Here is an 18394-nt window from a genome sequence, read left to right as displayed (position 1 = left end):
TAATTGAGAAAAAAAATAAACGAGAAAAAATTTATAAAAAAAATGAAAACCGAAGAAAATACACGCGCGTTATTACGGGATGGAGGACCTAACAAAAGCAATCAAAGCACAGCTCTATCGACACGTGTATATGAGATAAAGCGAGTGGAAAAGTAGAGAGAATAGAGGCGAGTGGTGCTGGGTCTGGTCACAATAAAAACGAGGCTTTGAAAGTAAATGAGAAGCGAAGACTGCTCCTCTCTTGTTCTTCTTCTTCAACCTTTTTTTAATTTTTTTATTGCTAAACCTTTCGCTCGTCTTCTTCGTTTTTCTTTCTTTTCTTTGGGTCTTTTTATTTTCTTCTTGCGGGAGGCATTTGATGAATCTATAAAATTAAGCATCCTGATCAGTCGTTATCCAAATTTCGTCTACTATTTTCTTAGTAAAATATTTCAGGTATGCATTTGATGTATTTTCCATCGCTGAATCCGTTGGTCACTTGTCCTGCTAAAATTTTCCTGATTTTTTGCAAATTTCCGAGCTTCCTTTGATTTTCAGCGTGTTTTCATAATCTGATCTATGCCTGAAGTTGGTTGATTTATGATGGAATATATTATTCTTTTAATAATTTATTTTTTAATAAAAATGGAATATTTCGATTGGGAAGGATGTGGAACTTGAAAAGGAAATGAAAAATTAATAATTTTGATTTTCAATTTGTGTTTGGTTGGTCTAAAATCTGTAGCTGAATCGTTTTTGTTCTGCTTCATTCTGTTCCAAGGACATAGGGGTTTTAGGGCAAAAAAATTTTTTTTATTTGAAAGTTGAAAGTCGTAGCTTTTATTTTGTATGCATAAAACTTTTGTCTGAAAGACCGTGCTTTGCAGCTTTTTCATTTCAATCGCGGCTATCGGTGGTACTTTGAAGGTTTGACTGTTTCTTGAACGGATATTTTGGCTTACGGGCTCCGATTCAGCTTAAACAATCCGGGATCCCAATAATTGCATTTCTAGGGTTTGCTAGCAGCTCGAAGGATTTTCATTTTTCGTAACCAAATTAAGTTTTGACTTATTTCTTAATTCGATTCTTTTAGAACTTCAACGAATGAACAATTATTTCAAAACTGGAAACTAAAGCTAGCTATTATCTCCTTTCTCAAATCACTTAAGACGTGGATGTCTGATGATTTCTGGAGAAATATCTTCTCCCTGTAAAATTACTTATCTTTTTCATCTCCAAGCATCCACTTACGGACATTTTTATATTGCAATTTTTTGTTTCTGTCTATCTGTTGAATTCCTTTACCCAATAAATTAAGCACAAGTTATGTCCTAAAACACAAGCAATGCTTGCTCATAATCTTTAGCACTTAATGTCAGGTGGTAACTCACAAGCTTTCATTTATTTTGGTTTTAGGGCATATCCTGAAGATATTGTGCCATCAAATGAGTTTCAAGAGTTTGGGCTGAGGAAATCTGCTTAACCTGATTTTTATCATTTAGTTTTCCATTCATGATTGGGAAAATGGTTGAGGGGCCTAAATTTACAGGACTTATGGGAGGAACCAACAACAATGACAACAATTACTATGATTTTACTCAAGGGTTTTACCAAAAACTTGGTGAGGGCACAAACATGTCTATTGACAGTTTACAGACGAGTACTGCTGGTGGGTCTGTGTCCATGTCAATTGAAAACAGTAGTGTGGGCTCTAATGATTCTCTAACCCACATTTTAAGCCATCCTGGTCTAAAGCCTGTGAACCGCCACAATTACTCTGTCTCTGTGGGGCAGAGTGTGTTTCGTCCTGGTAAGGTTGGCCATGCACTCAATGATGATGCATTAGCACAAGCATTGATGGATAGTAGGTATCCAACTGAGGGATTGCCAAATTATGATGAGTGGACTATTGAGTTAAGCAAACTTAATATGGGCACAGCTTTTGCTCAAGGAGCTTTTGGGAAGTTATACAGAGGTACATATAATGGTGAGGATGTTGCAATTAAGATATTGGAGAGGCCAGAGAATAACCCTGAGAAGGCACAAGTTATGGAGCAGCAGTTTCAGCAGGAAGTTATGATGCTTGCAACGCTGAAGCATCCTAACATTGTGCGATTTATTGGGGCATGTCGTAAGCCAATGGTTTGGTGCATTGTGACAGAGTATGCAAAGGGTGGTTCAGTTCGACAGTTTCTAACAAAAAGGATGAATCGTGCTGTGCCTTTGAAATTGGCAGTTAAGCAGGCATTGGATGTTGCAAGAGGGATGGCCTATGTTCATGGGCTTGGGTTCATTCACAGGGATTTGAAGTCAGATAACCTTCTAATAGCTGCTGATAAATCGATAAAGATTGCAGATTTTGGTGTCGCACGTATTGAGGTGCAAACTGAGGGCATGACACCAGAGACGGGGACATACCGTTGGATGGCACCGTAAGTCTGTAGACCCTTATATGTTACAGTTTCTTCCACATTACAATGTGGCATTTACACCTTTTTTTTTATTTGATGGCTCTTTTCATCTTTGTTAGATGATTCTTGCTAGTTGGCATGAACTCTCTGGATATTTTTATAGAAAACCCTCAAGGTTGTGCATTCTTTCTGCATAGGTTCCTTACTCCTTTGTTTAATTAACTGTATCGATTTGTAGATTAGCTTTGCTATTATCCTGTTGTGAATTATGTTAGGGAGTAAGTCCTGCTGTGTAGGGTTCTGTCATTTTCTGTTTTCATCTTTTGAGCTTTTAATTATATATTCTTTGAGTATTCTTTTTGAAATCGTTGACTAAAATAAAATTTCTTTTACTTTTTTATCTGAATTTTGAATTTGATTATGCAGTACTTTAACTTTGTTATGCTGGCTAGCAGCTTCCTTCTAAAATGGCTGATGCTTTTGTTTGATAATTTGAGGGAAGGCACTGCCTTCATGAATGTGATTTGATTTAGAATTTTTAAGTTTTCTATTTTTGGCTGGGACATTGTAAGGTTTAAATAATTGCAAATTGTTTAAAACATTCATGTAGTTGTTGCTTATCCAGAAGAAAGTTTGAGCAGATTCCTGGGGAGTGTACATGTATCATCTAAGAAGGTTGGGTTTTTGAGGCGTCTCTTCCTTTCTCTCTCTAAAATAGGTTTGAATGTTTGGCTTCTGGATATCTTGCAGCTTAAAGTGAATTGGGCTTCTTCTTGAAGTAAAATAAATAAGATGTGACAACTATTAAGTGGATACTGGATAATAAAGTACTTATAAAGCATTCATTCATTTATGTCCTTAAATTTGTTTGGAAGGGTTAGTATTCTTATGAAATTTTAAACATTTGAGATTTGAATGTGATAGGATTGTAATATGCTAAGTTGATGTTGTGTTTTCAATCAAGACGGAGATTGTGCCTAGCTTGTTTTTATCCACTGCCACTATTTGCTGTACATCATGTCCTTCATATTTTTGGGTGCTTGTTTTGTTCCAGCTATGGTGGCTGAGAAAACTGGTCTTCTATCTTGAGATCTGGTTCCTATTTCATATTTGGGTGCATTATGAATGTTAAATATTGAAAAATTTTCATAAGAATCTTGTATTCTTTTGCCCATTATACTTGTCCTTTTTGTTTGGTGTATTTACAGTTATGTGTTTTGATTGCTCTTGGATGCCTTTGACTTCATGATTTACTTGGGATTCACTCGTATGAAGTGATCCTTTGGTTTTAATGTGGTTTATGCCTCACTCTTCTCATCACTGTTTGCTGGCATACATACCCATTAACTTGTTTCTAATTTAATAAAACTGTATAACTTTTAATTAAGAATAGTGACCAAGGTTTCCAGATGGCTCAATGTTTAGTTTTTGGCAGCAGCACCTAAACTATATTGGCTGTGGCAGAGCAAGAGAGGAGTTGCAAAAGCCCCCTGGCCATTATTTGGAATTTATATGTTATCATCTGCAACATCTTACTGCACATCACTGAGGTTGGACTAACCGACAGTGCTAATGACTTGTCTCTCGAAATTTAAATGGTACTGTTCTAAATAGGCTAATTGCCAAGCATTGGAATCTACTTCACATGCACAGGAACAAACCTGTTAATGAGGGCGAAAAGATCTTTCACTTTTTTTTGAAGCCCAAGTCTTCATTTTCCTCTCGTATCGACTTTACAGTGTTTGCAACTTTTACATAATTATATACAGAGTAATAGTGATGTAGACAAATAGATGCGTTAAGAGTTGGATTTTGTATCTAGTTTAAAGTTGGGAGATTACTATTTTTGTTGTGCTATGTTGAAGCAAGGGAGGAAGACAAATAAGTAAATCAATTTACTTAATAATGAGGTTGGATGCAAGTATGTTTTATCAAGAAATGTCCTAGCTTGGAACTGAAAAGGTCTCTTAGGTTATATTTGGCTAGAGCATTTGACAATTTCTACAGCATTTTAAACTGAGGCAATTCAAAAAGCTGTTATTGAGAATGTGCGGTTTGGTCAGCTATTCCACACATTGGAATATTAATCCCTGGGTTATCCAACTTAAACAGGACATTGCCATTTCTCTCTCAGAATTTCACAACCATCACCAACCATCCTCCCAATAGTTTAAAGCATACTGATTGTTTCAAAAATGTGCTGGAAGCACAACCAGAGAGATATTTGGGTAGAAGAAGAAGAACAAAAAGTGGCTATCATCCTAGTTCTTTACTGGCAACAAAATGGCATCTGGAAGCATAGGAAGGGGAGAAAACTCACCAGAAGGAGAGATGAGAGAAAGAGGAAAGGGAAGTGAAAATATAAAATTAGGTCTTGTTGGTGTTGCTAGAACTTGGAGAAGACATCAATGGTGATGAAACAATGAGATATCTGACCAAAAATTAACTTTGGGAGACAAAGACGAAGTATATGAGACTTTCTCTGTCCTTTTTCTCAGTTTTAGTATCTTGTTTTTTGGTTGAAGGAATAAAGTACTTCGAAATAACACCTTTCTAGGTTTTATTTTGAAGCAGGTATTTGGATCTCTAAAATTCTGTGATCTTTTATCCACATGATGTAATTTACTTTTGAGCATTTAAAATGCTTCCTCGAAATCCAATCCCTCTGAACACACTCTTATGTAAAATTGGAAACTGTTGAGCACGAGTTTTTAGTAAATTATGTTGTTTTCCCCTTCCCTATTAAATGTGTATTTGTAGAGTGCTTGAGAATAGAAATGGTAGGTATAGCATGGTGGAAGATCAACTGAGAATTATAACAAGCTGTTATGCAACACTTCTAATTGGAAATATCTTGTTTGCATTATAGTTGATTGATGGAGCACAAAACATGAACTGTGAAAGATAAGAAAAGATCATAGAATTGTTAGACGTAATTTTTTGGGCCCTTATGAGTATAATGATGTGCACTACATTTCTAGGATTTGTCAAATGACTTCTACTTCAATGTTAAGACGATACTAAGAATTACTTCTCTCTATTTGCCTTGGTCTTGTTGATTGTTTGGGGTGGGAAATTTTGTCAATGCCTTTGTAGAGGGCTACGTTCTGACTGGTTTGAAGGATACTACTTTGAATGGATAAATTGCAGTTTCACAATTCAACTTTGATGTAAAGTTAAGAGGTGTATCCATTAGTTGATATAACAACAATATCTGATGAAGCAGAATGCCATGTCAAGATATTTCTACCATAAATAAACATTTTATGTTGTGTCATTATCCTTGAATAGTTAACTAGCTTTCGCGGTTTGAGGAGCGGACATGATGTACTGTTGTGTATATTTAATACCCACAGGCAATAGAACAAGTTAAGGCATTGAAATTGTGTATTATTAATTCCTCTTTCTTGTGTTCTTGACTTAATGTGCACTGCTATGGTGATTCCCCACTGCGAGAGAAGATAGTTGAGAACATTGCATCACCTCATCTTGTTACTTTCTACTTACCATGTTACTTGGATTTGTCTATTAGAATTGCTTTCCTGTTTCAAATGGAGAGTACTGGAAACTGATTTGCATCTTATATATCTATCATAACAATATAATGGTGTTCATTGGTGCATTTGTTTTGGCATTTAGTTTATCATTATTTTTGCTGAATTTTCTTTTACATGAAATTGTTTTCAATTGCTGACCTGTTGACTTGGTATTAAAATTGTCTATCTCAAAAGTATTTTATTCATTTTTGTTCTTTATTTATATTAGTAATGCTGTTGGTCGTGATTCTGTGTTTGTCTTTGCTCTTTCAGAGAGATGATACAACATAGGCCCTACACGCAAAAAGTAGACGTGTATAGTTTTGGAATCGTCCTTTGGGAGCTCATCACTGGCTTGCTTCCTTTCCAGAACATGACTGCAGTACAGGCAGCATTTGCTGTGGTGAACAAGGGTGTAAGGCCAGTTATTCCAAATGATTGCCTCCCTGTGCTGAGTGAGATCATGACCCGTTGCTGGGACACGAACCCAGAAGTCCGTCCTCCATTCACTGAGATTGTGAAGATGCTTGAGAATGCTGAAACTGAGATACTGACAACTGTTCGGAAGGCCCGCTTCAGGTGTTGCATGACTCAACCTATGACAATTGACTGATCCAGAATAGAAGAGTGAAGAACAGACGATAAAGGAAAAGAGGATATAAATGAAAATGCAAAGGAAAAACAGCAGCAGTAAGAATTTAAATATAAATTCGTGTATGTATCAGTATTTTACTTTTTTCTTTTCCCCTTATTTTCCAGATAGGAGAAGGTAACTGTTCAGACTACTGGTTTCTGGATTTTGGTGTCAATTGTACTTGGACTACTGGTGTTGTACTATTTTAGTAGTAAGGGAATCATTGATTTGGTTTCCCTCTGTAGCTATATATGTGGGCCTGCCATATCTGTTACCCTTTGATTGTTTAAATGCAGGTTCTCAATTGGATCAACGTCTTGTTTTGGTTTTCTCTCTTGTTTTTGGTTTTCCACCTGATGTTTACTGGTGCCGATTTTGGCATGGTGTTTCAATTAATAGTTATTTCTGCTTGGTGGTTGTTTTTGTGACGATATGTTGGTGGGGTAGGTTTTTGTCTGTTACGAAGCCACAGGGCAGTTGTTGACGCATTTCTATATGATTTTGCGTGGTTTTTACAGCTACAGAGGTTGTAAGTAGAAAATGGGTATTCTCTTCTCACTTATAGCGTGTATTCCCTGTGTGTTTGTGGTTCTGCGGCTAGACATAGAAGGAATTTAAGAGTAGTTGTGACTGATTGTGATCGAGTGATTTATTTAATAATGGTTGTTTTATATCCATGTGAGTCAGCTCCCCAATAAGAAGAGAAACCTAAATTTGCAGTGAAGTAGGCTAAAGTTCAAAAGTTGGATTGTCGACCAGGGCTCTATCTCATACGTGTTAAAAAGTTGTTGTACAATTCTTCGTAGAAAACTGGGATCTGAACTCCCGAGTACGCCGGTAACCGGACAGCCACAACTACGAACAATGCACAGCTGCTGTCGCAGGTTGACTTACCATTTGTTTTCGGGCCGGAGCCTGTTGACTTCCATTTGATGGGGGAAAATGGAAGGAAGAATTGGTTGGCAAGTTCCATTCCATGCAATTGCATCATATACCCTAGAAACAGTCATATTTGATTTAATGATTCCTTTTCTTTGAAAAAAAAAAAAAAGGCAAAATAATAAGGATATGGTCTGTGGATTTTTACATGCAATTAGTTAAAATGTTATTTTAAAGGCATTATTTTGTTATATTAAAAAAGAGATAAGAAACTGGTAATTTCTTCTAAACCCTAAATCCAATTCAATTAAATTTCAATTACCATATTCACCCTGAATCCCATTAAAAAATTAGCACTTAATACCGAACTAAAAATTAAGAGTATAATGAACTGGCAATTTCTTCTACACTCTAGAACCTTAAATCTTAATCCTTGATATAAATATATTTTTTCTCCTGGCCGAAAAAGGCGAAACGAGCTTGGGCAAGTCACTGCTGGGCTCATGGCTGATATGCAAATAAGATTCAGTAAAAGCCCATTAAGAAAAGGAAGACAAACGGAACCAGTGGGTCTTATCTGAGGCCCGGCCAGGCCAGTCTTATTTACGCTTTAACAATAGTAGAGTAAGAAATTACGCAGTTTTTAAAACTAGGGTTTTGGCGAATTGCTTCACCCAGAAGGCCAGAACCAGTATTCATTTTTATTATCCTTTGAAGTTGTTATTATAAAATTGAAACTTAAGCATCATCGTCATCATCATCACCATGTCATCCGAATCGGAAGAGCAGAACTTGAGCAAGAAAGCTGCCAAGAAAGAAGCTGCCAAGCTGGAGAAGATGCGCCGCCGCCAGGAAGCTGCTTCCTTGGCCTCATCGGCTTCTGCTCTCTCCGTCGAGGAGGAGGACCCCCATTCCTGCAACTATGGCGAAGTTCCTCTCCCCGAGCTCAAATCCTGCTCCCAACCCGATGCTGGAAATTGGATCCGAGCCATTGCCTCTATGGACTGGACTCAAGTTGGAGCCCTTACCCAGGAGCTGAAGGGCAAGGAGGTGCTGATACGGGGGCGAGCCCATACAACACGACCGGTGTCGAAGAATATGACATTCTTGGTGGTGAGAGAGAAGGGATTCACTGTCCAGTGCTTGGTTTCCACGCAATCAGAGGGAGTGAGTCGTCAGATGGTGAAATTTGTAGCTGGACTCAACCGTGAATCCATCGTTGATGTAATCGGTGTGGTATCTGTTCCTGAGAATCCCATCAAGGGAGCCACACAGCAGGTAGTACCTTCTTCTAATGAAGCCTTTTTTTTTATTTTAAATATAAAATGAATATCAAGTATTCATCAATCACCTCTTTTTTTATTTCTTCGGGTGAAATTCATGTTAGAATTTTCTTTTTTGGTGTTAATAAAGCCTTTCTTTTATTTTTGAAAATAATTAAATTAAAAAAATGAATATCGAGTATTCATCAATAACCTCTTTTTTTTTTATTGTTCCAGATCGACATTCTCGTTAGAAAACTGTATTGTGTGAATAAAGCCATGCCCAACTTACCCATTAATATTGAGGATGCTGCTCGAAGTGATGTTGAAATTGAAACTGCTTTGCAAGTATGTTATATACCCCTTATCTTGCTTTCATGCCTTTTTTTTGTTAAATTTTTGTATTCATTATATATGTATGTATATTCTCATCCATGTCTATTTATCATTTAATCTACTACAGGGTGGAGTTCAACTTCCTCGTGTCAATCAGGATACACGTTTGAACTTCAGAGTTCTTGATATTCGAACCCCTGCTAATCAAGGGATTTTCCGCGTCCAGTGCCAAGTTGGAATGGTAAATCTTAGAGGCTTTGCTAATGTCATCATCATCATCATCATCTCTCTCTCTGACTACAATAATTATTGCATGCTATTGTGTCTTAGGGGTGTAATCGAGCGAAGTTGAGTTGAAACAGTGAGAAACTCGAGCTCAACTCCAAACTTGAGGCTTGAATCTCAACTTGAGCTTTTTTTAGCTTGAGCTAGACTCTAGATAGAAAACAAGCAACTCAAATTCACTCTTTTAGGCTCTTTTACCTAGTAAAAAATGAGCTCGATTAATCTTGCTGTGTGTTAACATAAGGTTTCATCGTTATTGAACTAATTTAAAATGCATAGAAGTAAAATTGCATCAATTCAAGACTAAAATTGGATTTTATTCAAATATTTAAAAAGTTTATTAATTAAATATATTTGTAAAAATTTTAAAACTCTAGTTATTTTCTCGATTACTATTCGCATCGACTCTTATTTCCTTTCGCCGGCATGAATTGTTAACCGAATAGAAAAAAAAAGTTCAAACTGAGAACCGAATAAAAAAAGAAAAGAAAAAAACTTACTGGTAGAGCTGGCATTTCAATTATAAGGCCGAGAGGCAGGGCATGAATCCAAAAGCAAAGGTTGAAGCTCCAAATTGGTTTGTAAAATGGAATTGAATGAATGGCCTGGTGCTGCTGGAATCGCAAAAGAGTGGAAGTAAATGCGTTGAAGGTTAGGAATTTGGGTTTTTTTTTTTTTAGGTGTGTATATATATATATATATATATAAAGGGAAAATTGTAAATTACTAATAAAATATTAAAAATATATATTAAAAAATAGAAAAGCCCAGTTAGTCTCGCGAACCTCTTGAGTTGGATATTACGCTCCTCAAACTTGGCTTGCTCAATAACTAGAGCTACTTGAGCTCGAGCTCGGATTAACAGTGATTTTGTTCTAGTATTTTCTAGCTGAGCTCAGATAGCTTGCAAGCACAACTGTTTCATTTACGCATTTATTGTATCTGCTCTTTACCTTGACCTTTAGGTGGTCTACAAAATTTCTAACTTTGTGGATATAGATATGCTTGGAAATGCACCTCTCAGGTCGTGAAATTGAACTATGAGAGTGGTTTCATTCTATGAGAGTTTATTTTCATTCACCATTTTTTATGTGGTCTCCAATTGCTACAGCTTATAGCTATTTGCTTACTTTCCCATTTCCATCTTATTTCTAAACTGCTAAATGGTTTCTCAAGCAAGTCCAAAAATTCTGCAGATATTTAGGCAATTCTTGCTATCTGAGGATTTTGTTGAAATCCACACCCCAAAACTGATAGCAGGCTCTAGTGAAGGTGGTTCTGCTGTTTTTAAGCTTGACTACAAAGGGCAACCTGCGTGTCTGGCACAGTCTCCTCAACTTCACAAGCAAATGTCAATCTGTGGTGATTTTGGACGGGTTTTTGAGATTGGCCCGGTTTTTAGAGCTGAGGATTCCTACACTCATAGGCATTTGTGTGAATTTACAGGTCTTGATGTTGAAATGGAGATCAAGAAGCACTACTCAGAGGTAAGATTAGTTGGTTTGAGTCATTTCTACCTGAAACTTTGTGATGGTTTATATTTTAATGGCCAATTGGGCATCTATATGTAGGTGATGGACATTGTGGATAGATTATTTGTTACAATGTTTGATAGTTTGAATGAGAGGTGTCAGAAGGAACTTGAAGCTGTGGGGAGGCAGTATCCCTTTGAACCTTTGAAGGTCTTTATCCATTTTCAGTTCTACTATGCTTATATTGCTATAAAGTTTCTGTATTTTTTGGAATGAATAAATATTCTTGTATTAGTCTGTTAACTATAAGTGGAATAGAAAGAAACATATCAATGTGGAATCAGATTGTTTTGAATCCATATTCTACTGTTAACATTTATATATGTGCAGTACAAGCCAAATACCCTGCGACTTACATTCGAGGAAGGAGTTCAGATGCTGAAGGTAATCCTTAACCTTTGTTATATAAATTTAAGTCATGTACTGCTATATTTTCCTCTTTTCATTTGTAATCATGTTAAAGAGGAAATAGGTGAAATAAATAATTGAGGCAACATAGCATGCATGTATAATAAAAATAAATTAGAACAGCCGTAGGAAAGAATATAAAGAGTTAGAGAAAGTAGCTTGCTTAAGTTGTTATACTTGGATCAGACACTAAAGATTTCTCATAGATCCACTTTGTTCTATGAAATGGTTTTGTCAGTTTTAAGCTGTTCTTGGGTTCTATTTTACCTTCACTCAAATTTCATATGTTTGTTCAGGATGCTGGTGTGGAAGTTGATCCTCTTGGGGACCTAAATACAGAATCTGAGAGAAAATTGGGCCAGCTAGTTTTGGAGAAGTAATATCTAACTTTTACTTATTTCTTGTCCTTTAGATTTTTGTCCTGTCGTTCCTTCTTTTCTATTCACTGAATGCGATCTTTAAGTTTTACATTTTGTATAATTATGAGTATGAACTAAAATACTGTTTGTTGTAGGTATGGCACTGAATTCTATATTCTGCATCGCTATCCTTTGGCTGTAAGGCCATTCTACACCATGCCTTGCTATGATAATTCCCTTTATAGTAATTCATTTGATGTCTTTATCCGAGGTAATCAGCAAGATTTTCTGTATGGATCTTGATCTATTTTTAGTTTCATAGTATGGCTATATTTGTTCTGTTTAAGTATGTTTTAGTTGAAGTTTTACTTTTTTAATCTCTTTATGTGGTTTCTGCTTTTGTGTGCCAATAATGCTGTGAAATTATTACTCTTATGTCTGTGTCAAAAATAATGATTTTATCAATAAATGAGTGAGTTTGTTAAATAAAACTAGAAATAACCTCCATGTAAATCTGGATTGATGTCGTGGTTGTTGTGCTGCATGGATGAAGTTGTAAATCAATCAAAGGTAATAGTAAAAAGATTGAGGTTGTAATGGAGAAACAAGAGGTTCAATGGATTGAAATAATCACTTTTTAAATCTCTTTAATTGAATGTGCATTTAATGCTTTTTCTTTGCTTGTATCCCCTGACATGACATAACGGCATTCATGTTCTTTCTTTTTTAAATCTCCCCCTTTTTTTTTATAGATATATTACTCTTGGAACTTATTTATGGTATCTTTCTTAATGAAAGGAAAATCGCTTTTAGCTCCCCTTTCATTTGTGTGATTCAATTGATTTCACACTTGTGGAACTGCTTCTTATCCTTTAGGTGAGGAGATAATTTCAGGAGCACAGCGTGTACATGTGCCTGAGTTTTTGGCAGAACGTGCACAGGCATGTGGAATTGATGTCAATACAATATCAACGTATATTGATTCTTTCAGGTAGTTAAAAAGCACTATTTTCTCTATTACCTTACTTTCCTTCTAGCATGTTTTGGAATTGTCACCTTAGTAAATTTCAGTTGGGAATTATTTTAGACCTTAAATTCGGGTGCAGATAAGTTAGTGTAGAGAAGAACAGAATGCTTATCAGAATATTTGTTTATCAATACTTTTGTGCAAATGGCATCTGCTGCTGAAGCTTTTCTTGGTGTTTATTGAATTGCTTGAGTTCTTAATGCTCTCAGTTTCTTTAATCTTTTACAGATATGGTGCGCCTCCACATGGTGGGTTTGGAGTGGGACTGGAGCGTGTAGTGATGCTTTTCTGTGGTCTGGGCAACATTCGTAAAACTTCACTTTTCCCCCGTGACCCCCAAAGAATTGCCCCGTGATTACGTGCAAGAGTAGCGGTTCAGCCCAAGGTCCATTGAGATTTTCTTCAAGTTTGTTTGCAAGTGCTATTTGGGTGGAGAAACAAGAGTAACATTATTTGTGCTTTATCTTTGAATATTGTTTAGCGTTTGGGCATGTTAAAACAATAAAGCTTCTAACTGCAATGGCTAGTTTTTTCCAGCACTCTACTTTCACAATTATGACTTAGTTATTTTAACCAATTGTTCACAATTGCTAAAGTCAACTAGCCTGATTCATATCCCAAAACCAGATACTTGAATTTGATAAAAAAAAAGGGAACCTTGCAAATGGACGAAGTCAGTTATCGTATGAGCCTGTTTCGACCAAAAAATGTGAACTTTGCAGTTTGAAAATATTATCATAATAAATGAAATAATAATAAAATGAGAATATTGGATTTGGATGCTATTTCATCCTCTTTTAAACTGGTGTTCTATCTTGCAGCAGTGAGCAAATCTGTGAACGTTGCCGTCAGCTGGTATCCACGTACACAAATTTAGCATGCAGGGATTTAAAACAGTGATGTCCAGGACCTCATAGTTATTCATCCATGATTTGCTCTACGATAGAACATCTGCTTGTACTGTGGCAGCGCATAGTTTTCTAGTTTAATTACTACAAGGTGTATCTATAGCATTGCCCAATGAAGACGATGGATTATAACCTTTGCTTTGTTGTTCATGACAATACCTGCTTGGTCCAAAACTTATTTAACTGCTGAAGAATATAATTAGCTTTTCTCTGCTGAATCATATAATTAGCTTTTTCTCTATTTACCAATTTATGTATTCATAACATCTAAAATACTAAAATTCTTATAATTATATCTCATTTTATATAAAAAATTACGTATCATAATTGATATCGACACGACAACATTATTTTTTTTTAATTTCATTAAACTCATTTATAATTATTACTAAAATTTTAAATCATGTCAACTTTGTATCATTTTTTTTGTATCATATTCACGTGTCATTGTATGATGTTTTAGATTGTCAGGTGTCTCCAATCATGTTCATTACATGCAGAACGAAAAGCCCCTTTTTTTGAACACTACTTACATGACAGTATGGTAAAATTAATTAAATCTCCTAATGGTCTATGCATGCGCACACATTTTACCAACCAAAATTTAACTAGCATAATCAGTCAACTTCAGTTTTCCTCCATGCTTACGTGCTGAAAGGAGTAATAATTATAATAAAAAATAAAAGCAGAAGAAATGAGCCATTTAAGTACTCCTTGGTTTCCATCCTGTATGGATCATTCAGTGATATTTGACAGGTTTACCTCGTAGCAGCTCGAGCACTCATGGATGAATGGTATGAGGTGCTTCTCTGTTTTCTATAAGATGTATAAACATCATCATATTGACTCGCTTCATTGGGATTAGCTGTTGCTCCAAGTCCTAATCTTCCTAAGCCACTGGATCCTGGTTTCCGCTCAGCACTTCCATCAGCATAAGTTCCTGAATCTGGGTCTACCTGCAGATTTGGGGGTGGAGGGATGCAAGCTCCTCCCTTACGAGTGGGAGGTTCTATCTCATACTCATCATCTTCATCTTTTGAAGATCCTTGATAAGGGTTAACCTCTCCAATCTCTTTGAAAAACTTTGATACTCTCTCAAGAATTTCTGATGGTGATACACTGGATGGAGGAATAACTGTTGGGATATCCAAAGGACTCAGGGGAGAGTAAGGCACCCCACTCCCAATTTGCATTTTTCTGACCATTCCAGGAATAAGACCGGGTGGGAAAAGTGGATATGGGGGCAACTTTTCACCAATATTTGCAGATTGTAGGCTCGGTGGCTGAAGATTAGAATTTAAGGGCATAGACCCTGGGAAGCCCCCAGTAGGGACTGAATTTGGAAGAAATTGCTGGTTTGCCAGCGATGGTAGCAAGGCAGTGGCCACTTGTTTATCAGGGAGCTCTTGGTCCAGTACATTTGGAATAGAACTTTGCTTGTCAGGCTGCCATAGAGTGACATTATTGTTCGCTGTCTGTGGTAATATTCCTACACGGTGAAATTTTAAGAAATAAAAAATGAAAGGGAAATTAGAAATACATGAAATGACACATTACAAAAAGCCCAAGTTCTTTATTTAAATAGAAGAAGCTACCTGCAGGTGTTGAGGACTCGACTGAAGCAGCAGACAATTCTTTTGGAGGCCCAGGAAAAGAATTAGTTGGTGGTCCACTCATCATCTCACTCTCAAGTGCATATATGGCATCTTGATCATAAACTTCCTTGGATGCCCAAAACTGCAAAATTTTCTGTAAACGTGACTGATTTTCCTCATTGTTTTGAGGATTGTGGTATATTCTTGCAAGCATTGAACCTAATACAGGTTTAAATGCAAGGGCTTCATTATCTAGGTCACGAGGGTTAACCCTTCTCTGCAAACTGCAAATATTGAAGAGAAATGTCAAGGAGGATCTGAAGGAACAATCACGGCATCAACACCGGAACAAACAAGATGAAGAACTGCACCATGCTAGGGCCTAGGAAAAACCTAAGACTTTTGGAAAGAATACACTCTGGGTCCAGAAGTGATTGACAGATATAAAAGAACAAGTAATGTAAGCCTGTTTTCTAAAGAGGAAGGCTGATTTAAGATGGTTTCTTAAGTTGTATTAGTATGTGACCTAGAATATCATGTAAGTCAACAAATTACCAAGTACTATATAGATGCATGTTTCAGATATTACAAATGTTTAAGGTTAGGTATTTTACTTATCAATTACCCAATTGATGTTAATAGGGAGGATTATGCATGATTCTGAACCTTCTGACTCAAGCAATATAACTAACTGGATAACTAAAAGCATAAGAAAATGTCCAATTAAAATTAAAATGAGTGGATGATTAATAATATTTGAAAACAATTGATAACATGCCAAAAAAAAAAAAAGGAAAAACAGTACTCAAGATTTTTTCCACAGATTGGCAAATGGAAATTACTTGCTTTTGAGTTACTATTGTTCATCAATGATTCAATAACTTGACATTGGCTCTTGAAGAACTGAATTAACCCAATTTGAATTATTCACAGGTTCACCAACATCTGATCTGAGCTAACAATCATATGTATACAAATCAACAGTAGGGTTAACTGCTAAATAAGATGGGAAGACACGTGCCCCATGTCTGATAGGTAAGAACCACAAGGTCAAATAATCAAGTTTTAGAATATATAGAGAAGGAATCTAGACCTAGAGCTTTAATTCTAGAATATCACAGTTCAAAGTTTTAATTCTAGAATATCACAGTAGAAATATAATCTTTTAATTAATTACATCACAGGAATATGGATCACATTTGGAATGTACCAAAAAAAAGAAAAAGAATCTAATGCAATAACAAAAAGAGGAAGAAAGAGATTTATGGTATCAAGGAATCAGGTACAAGACAAAGGGAAGAAATGTTTCATGATGCATAGATCATTTGCAAACAACTAGACAAGGAGCCATCACAGAATATGTCTAAAACGCCATCAGCAGCTAAACAACAGCAACCATATACCAATAGAAAAGTACCTGTCAAAAAGAATGTCATTGGCGAGATAAATCACATGCAATTGCCTCTCTGAATCATCCAAAGCAAATACCCTATCTTTAAGTGCCTCAGCCAAAGCTGGTGCAAATGGAGACCTCTGCATGAACCATATCTTGGCACTTTTGATTGACTCTTTGGTACCATTTAGATTGTTAAGTATGGTAGTAAGCTCCATTGCAACATCAGAGGGAAGTGGACCAGAAAGGCCTTTGAAGGATTGATCATACTCTGGCTGGCCATGAGTAACAAAAGGCTGAGGATGCTGATGATGGTGCTGCTGATCATAAAATGGTGGAAAAGCGGGTTGGTGCAGTTGAGGAGCAGCCATAGCCCCAACAGAAGCAGCAGCGCTCATTGCAGGCGCGTTCAGGGAAGGATTCATGACAGGATTTGGGTGAGGATGCATCATAGGTATAGAAGAGGGTGGAAAGGAAGGGTAGGGTCCACCTGGGGGAAGCGTAGATAACCAAAGCTTGTACCTGTAGTAACCATTCCCCTCTCCACCAAAGAGGAAACTGTAATCAGGATTATCATGCTGCTTTTCACGGATCATGGCTTCAAATTCGGGACCATTCTTAGTTGCATACTCCACAAGCTTATCAATACGCTTCTGGAGCTCCGTATCAGATGGGGGAGTGGCAAGGGGTGGTGGAGAATCATAGAGGCCATGGAAAGGTGAAGAAACAAGGTGAGGAGGCAAATGTGAAGGGAAAGAAGGTGGTGGCTGCTGTTGCTGTTGCTGCTGAAGATGAAGAAGTTGAGGGTGCAGAGAGGGATGTGGGTGGAGTTGTGGTTGCTGTTGCATGTGGGGATGGTAAGGGAACTGAGAAGGATGTGGAGGTATGAAAGGTGGACCGTGCACTGTTGTAGGGAACTGTTGATGTTGCGGATGAAATCCAAACTGCTGTTGAATATTGGCTGGTTGCCGCTGCTGTTGGGAATAGGCCATAGCAGATGCAGCTGCATAACTATGAGGTGGTCGATCCATAAGGGTGTTGGAGGATGATAAGGCAAAAGGCTGTCACGAAAAAGAAAAAAAAAATCAGTAAGGCCTGCTACAAGAAAAGGAAACAAGTTCCATTCATCATTAAACCAAAAAGCACAGGCATTTTAATTTTATGTTTTCTTCTAATATGCTACGATAAAAGCAGCAGTAAGATTAGCAAACATTATTATGGATTTGAGTTGCAGGGAACAAGAGGCAAGTGCTTAGAAAAATAAAGTTGCAGCCTTTCACACTTTCAACCAAAGATTTTATGCAGTATCTGTTCTACTAAATAACTATAGCAAATACAACTAGAAAGAAAAAAAGGATGAAAAAAAGCGAAAAATATGTATTAGCAGACAGTAGTAGTCAATAGCATTCCAATTCGCAAGTACCAAATACGGATTCGAAACAAGGGATTTGGAAAGTAGAAAGCCTAATTAAAAACTTCTGTAGTTGGCTTGAGAATTTTTTCCTGAGCAGTTACTCGGAAAGCAATCTATTTTGCCGAATAAAATAAGAATCCAATGACAATGAAAGAAATATACTGCTTCTTTAGTTGTTACCTGGTCGATGATGGACGAGAGGAGAGATGCAGAGACCTAAATTCGCTTCTCGAGTTTTGATTCAACCAAGACATCCCATAGCCCTTTTTAAAAATCTCTACGAAAAAGGTTAGAGCTTGGGCTTTTGTGTTCTGGATCCAACTGACCCGACCCACATCTTTTTTTGTCAATAAAATAATATCCTAATATTATAAACAAAATACACCCGTATATAAAACCCTAATGAAAAACCCTGGGGCCTAATCATCCCTAAAGC

The 18394-nt window shown here is 36.7% G+C and overlaps 3 protein-coding genes across 9 annotated transcripts; 2 read left to right on the top strand and 1 right to left on the bottom strand.

Moving 5' to 3' along the window:
- Window positions 1-225: 225 nt before the first annotated feature.
- On the top strand, window positions 226-6873 carry LOC111286250 (Protein kinase superfamily protein). Of its 2 annotated transcripts, XM_089762634.1 has the most exons (4): window positions 226-435; window positions 867-906; window positions 1396-2411; window positions 6200-6873. In XM_089762634.1, the coding sequence occupies exons 3-4, from the start codon at window positions 1492-1494 to the stop codon at window positions 6537-6539; spliced, it is 1260 nt and encodes a 419-aa protein (XP_089618760.1). In that variant the 5' UTR covers window positions 226-435; window positions 867-906; window positions 1396-1491; the 3' UTR covers window positions 6540-6873. The 2 variants fall into 2 exon arrangements, with proteins under 2 accessions (XP_089618760.1, XP_022731865.1); XM_022876130.2 differs by lacking the exon at window positions 867-906.
- A 1200-nt stretch (window positions 6874-8073) lies between these two features.
- On the top strand, window positions 8074-13774 carry LOC111286247 (Class II aminoacyl-tRNA and biotin synthetases superfamily protein). Of its 6 annotated transcripts, none has more exons than XR_002689810.2 (11): window positions 8074-8717; window positions 8939-9049; window positions 9165-9278; window positions 10519-10809; window positions 10894-11004; window positions 11185-11238; window positions 11559-11638; window positions 11777-11892; window positions 12498-12612; window positions 12877-13091; window positions 13473-13690. XR_002689810.2 is itself a non-coding variant. In XM_022876127.2 (11 exons), the coding sequence occupies exons 1-10, from the start codon at window positions 8205-8207 to the stop codon at window positions 13001-13003; spliced, it is 1632 nt and encodes a 543-aa protein (XP_022731862.2). In that variant the 5' UTR covers window positions 8074-8204; the 3' UTR covers window positions 13004-13033; window positions 13473-13774. The 6 variants fall into 6 exon arrangements, 3 of the variants coding, with proteins under 3 accessions (XP_022731862.2, XP_022731861.2, XP_022731859.2); XR_002689809.2 differs by having other exon boundaries at window positions 13470-13690; XM_022876127.2 differs by having other exon boundaries at window positions 12877-13033; window positions 13473-13774.
- A 370-nt stretch (window positions 13775-14144) lies between these two features.
- LOC111286246 (SWAP (Suppressor-of-White-APricot)/surp RNA-binding domain-containing protein) lies at window positions 14145-18348 on the bottom strand. Its single transcript, XM_022876123.2, has 4 exons — window positions 18139-18348; window positions 16569-17605; window positions 15152-15435; window positions 14145-15045 (listed from the first exon to the last, which is right to left on the bottom strand). Exons 2-4 carry the CDS (start codon window positions 17573-17575, stop codon window positions 14315-14317), a joined length of 2022 nt encoding a protein of 673 aa, XP_022731858.2. The 5' UTR covers window positions 17576-17605; window positions 18139-18348; the 3' UTR covers window positions 14145-14314.
- Between the last annotated feature and the right edge of the window lie 46 nt (window positions 18349-18394).

Source organism: Durio zibethinus, chromosome 6 (genome assembly GCF_047325235.1).
Source record: "Durio zibethinus cultivar Kanyao isolate XHJ-2024 chromosome 6, ASM4732523v1, whole genome shotgun sequence".
Taxonomy (NCBI): Eukaryota; Viridiplantae; Streptophyta; class Magnoliopsida; order Malvales; family Malvaceae; genus Durio; species Durio zibethinus.
This window is presented reverse-complemented; position numbering and strand designations above follow the sequence as displayed.

Bases quoted from the DNA above. Each gene is read 5' to 3' on its own strand.
- LOC111286247 (XM_022876127.2), top strand. From the start codon at position 8,205: ATGTCATCCGAATCGGAAGAGCAGAACTTGAGCAAGAAAGCTGCCAAG. The intron at 9,279-10,518 runs GTAAATCTTAGA...AAAATTCTGCAG, and splicing joins TCCAGTGCCAAGTTGGAATG to ATATTTAGGCAATTCTTGCT. The intron at 11,893-12,497 runs GTAATCAGCAAG...CTTATCCTTTAG, and splicing joins ATTTGATGTCTTTATCCGAG to GTGAGGAGATAATTTCAGGA.
- LOC111286250 (XM_022876130.2), top strand. From the start codon at position 1,492: ATGATTGGGAAAATGGTTGAGGGGCCTAAATTTACAGGACTTATGGGA. The intron at 2,412-6,199 runs GTAAGTCTGTAG...TTGCTCTTTCAG, and splicing joins ACATACCGTTGGATGGCACC to AGAGATGATACAACATAGGC.
- LOC111286246 (XM_022876123.2), bottom strand. From the start codon at position 17,575: ATGGATCGACCACCTCATAGTTATGCAGCTGCATCTGCTATGGCCTAT. The intron at 15,436-16,568 runs GTACTTTTCTAT...CAATATTTGCAG, and splicing joins AATGACATTCTTTTTGACAG to TTTGCAGAGAAGGGTTAACC. The intron at 15,046-15,151 runs GTAGCTTCTTCT...TTCACCGTGTAG, and splicing joins CGAGTCCTCAACACCTGCAG to GAATATTACCACAGACAGCG.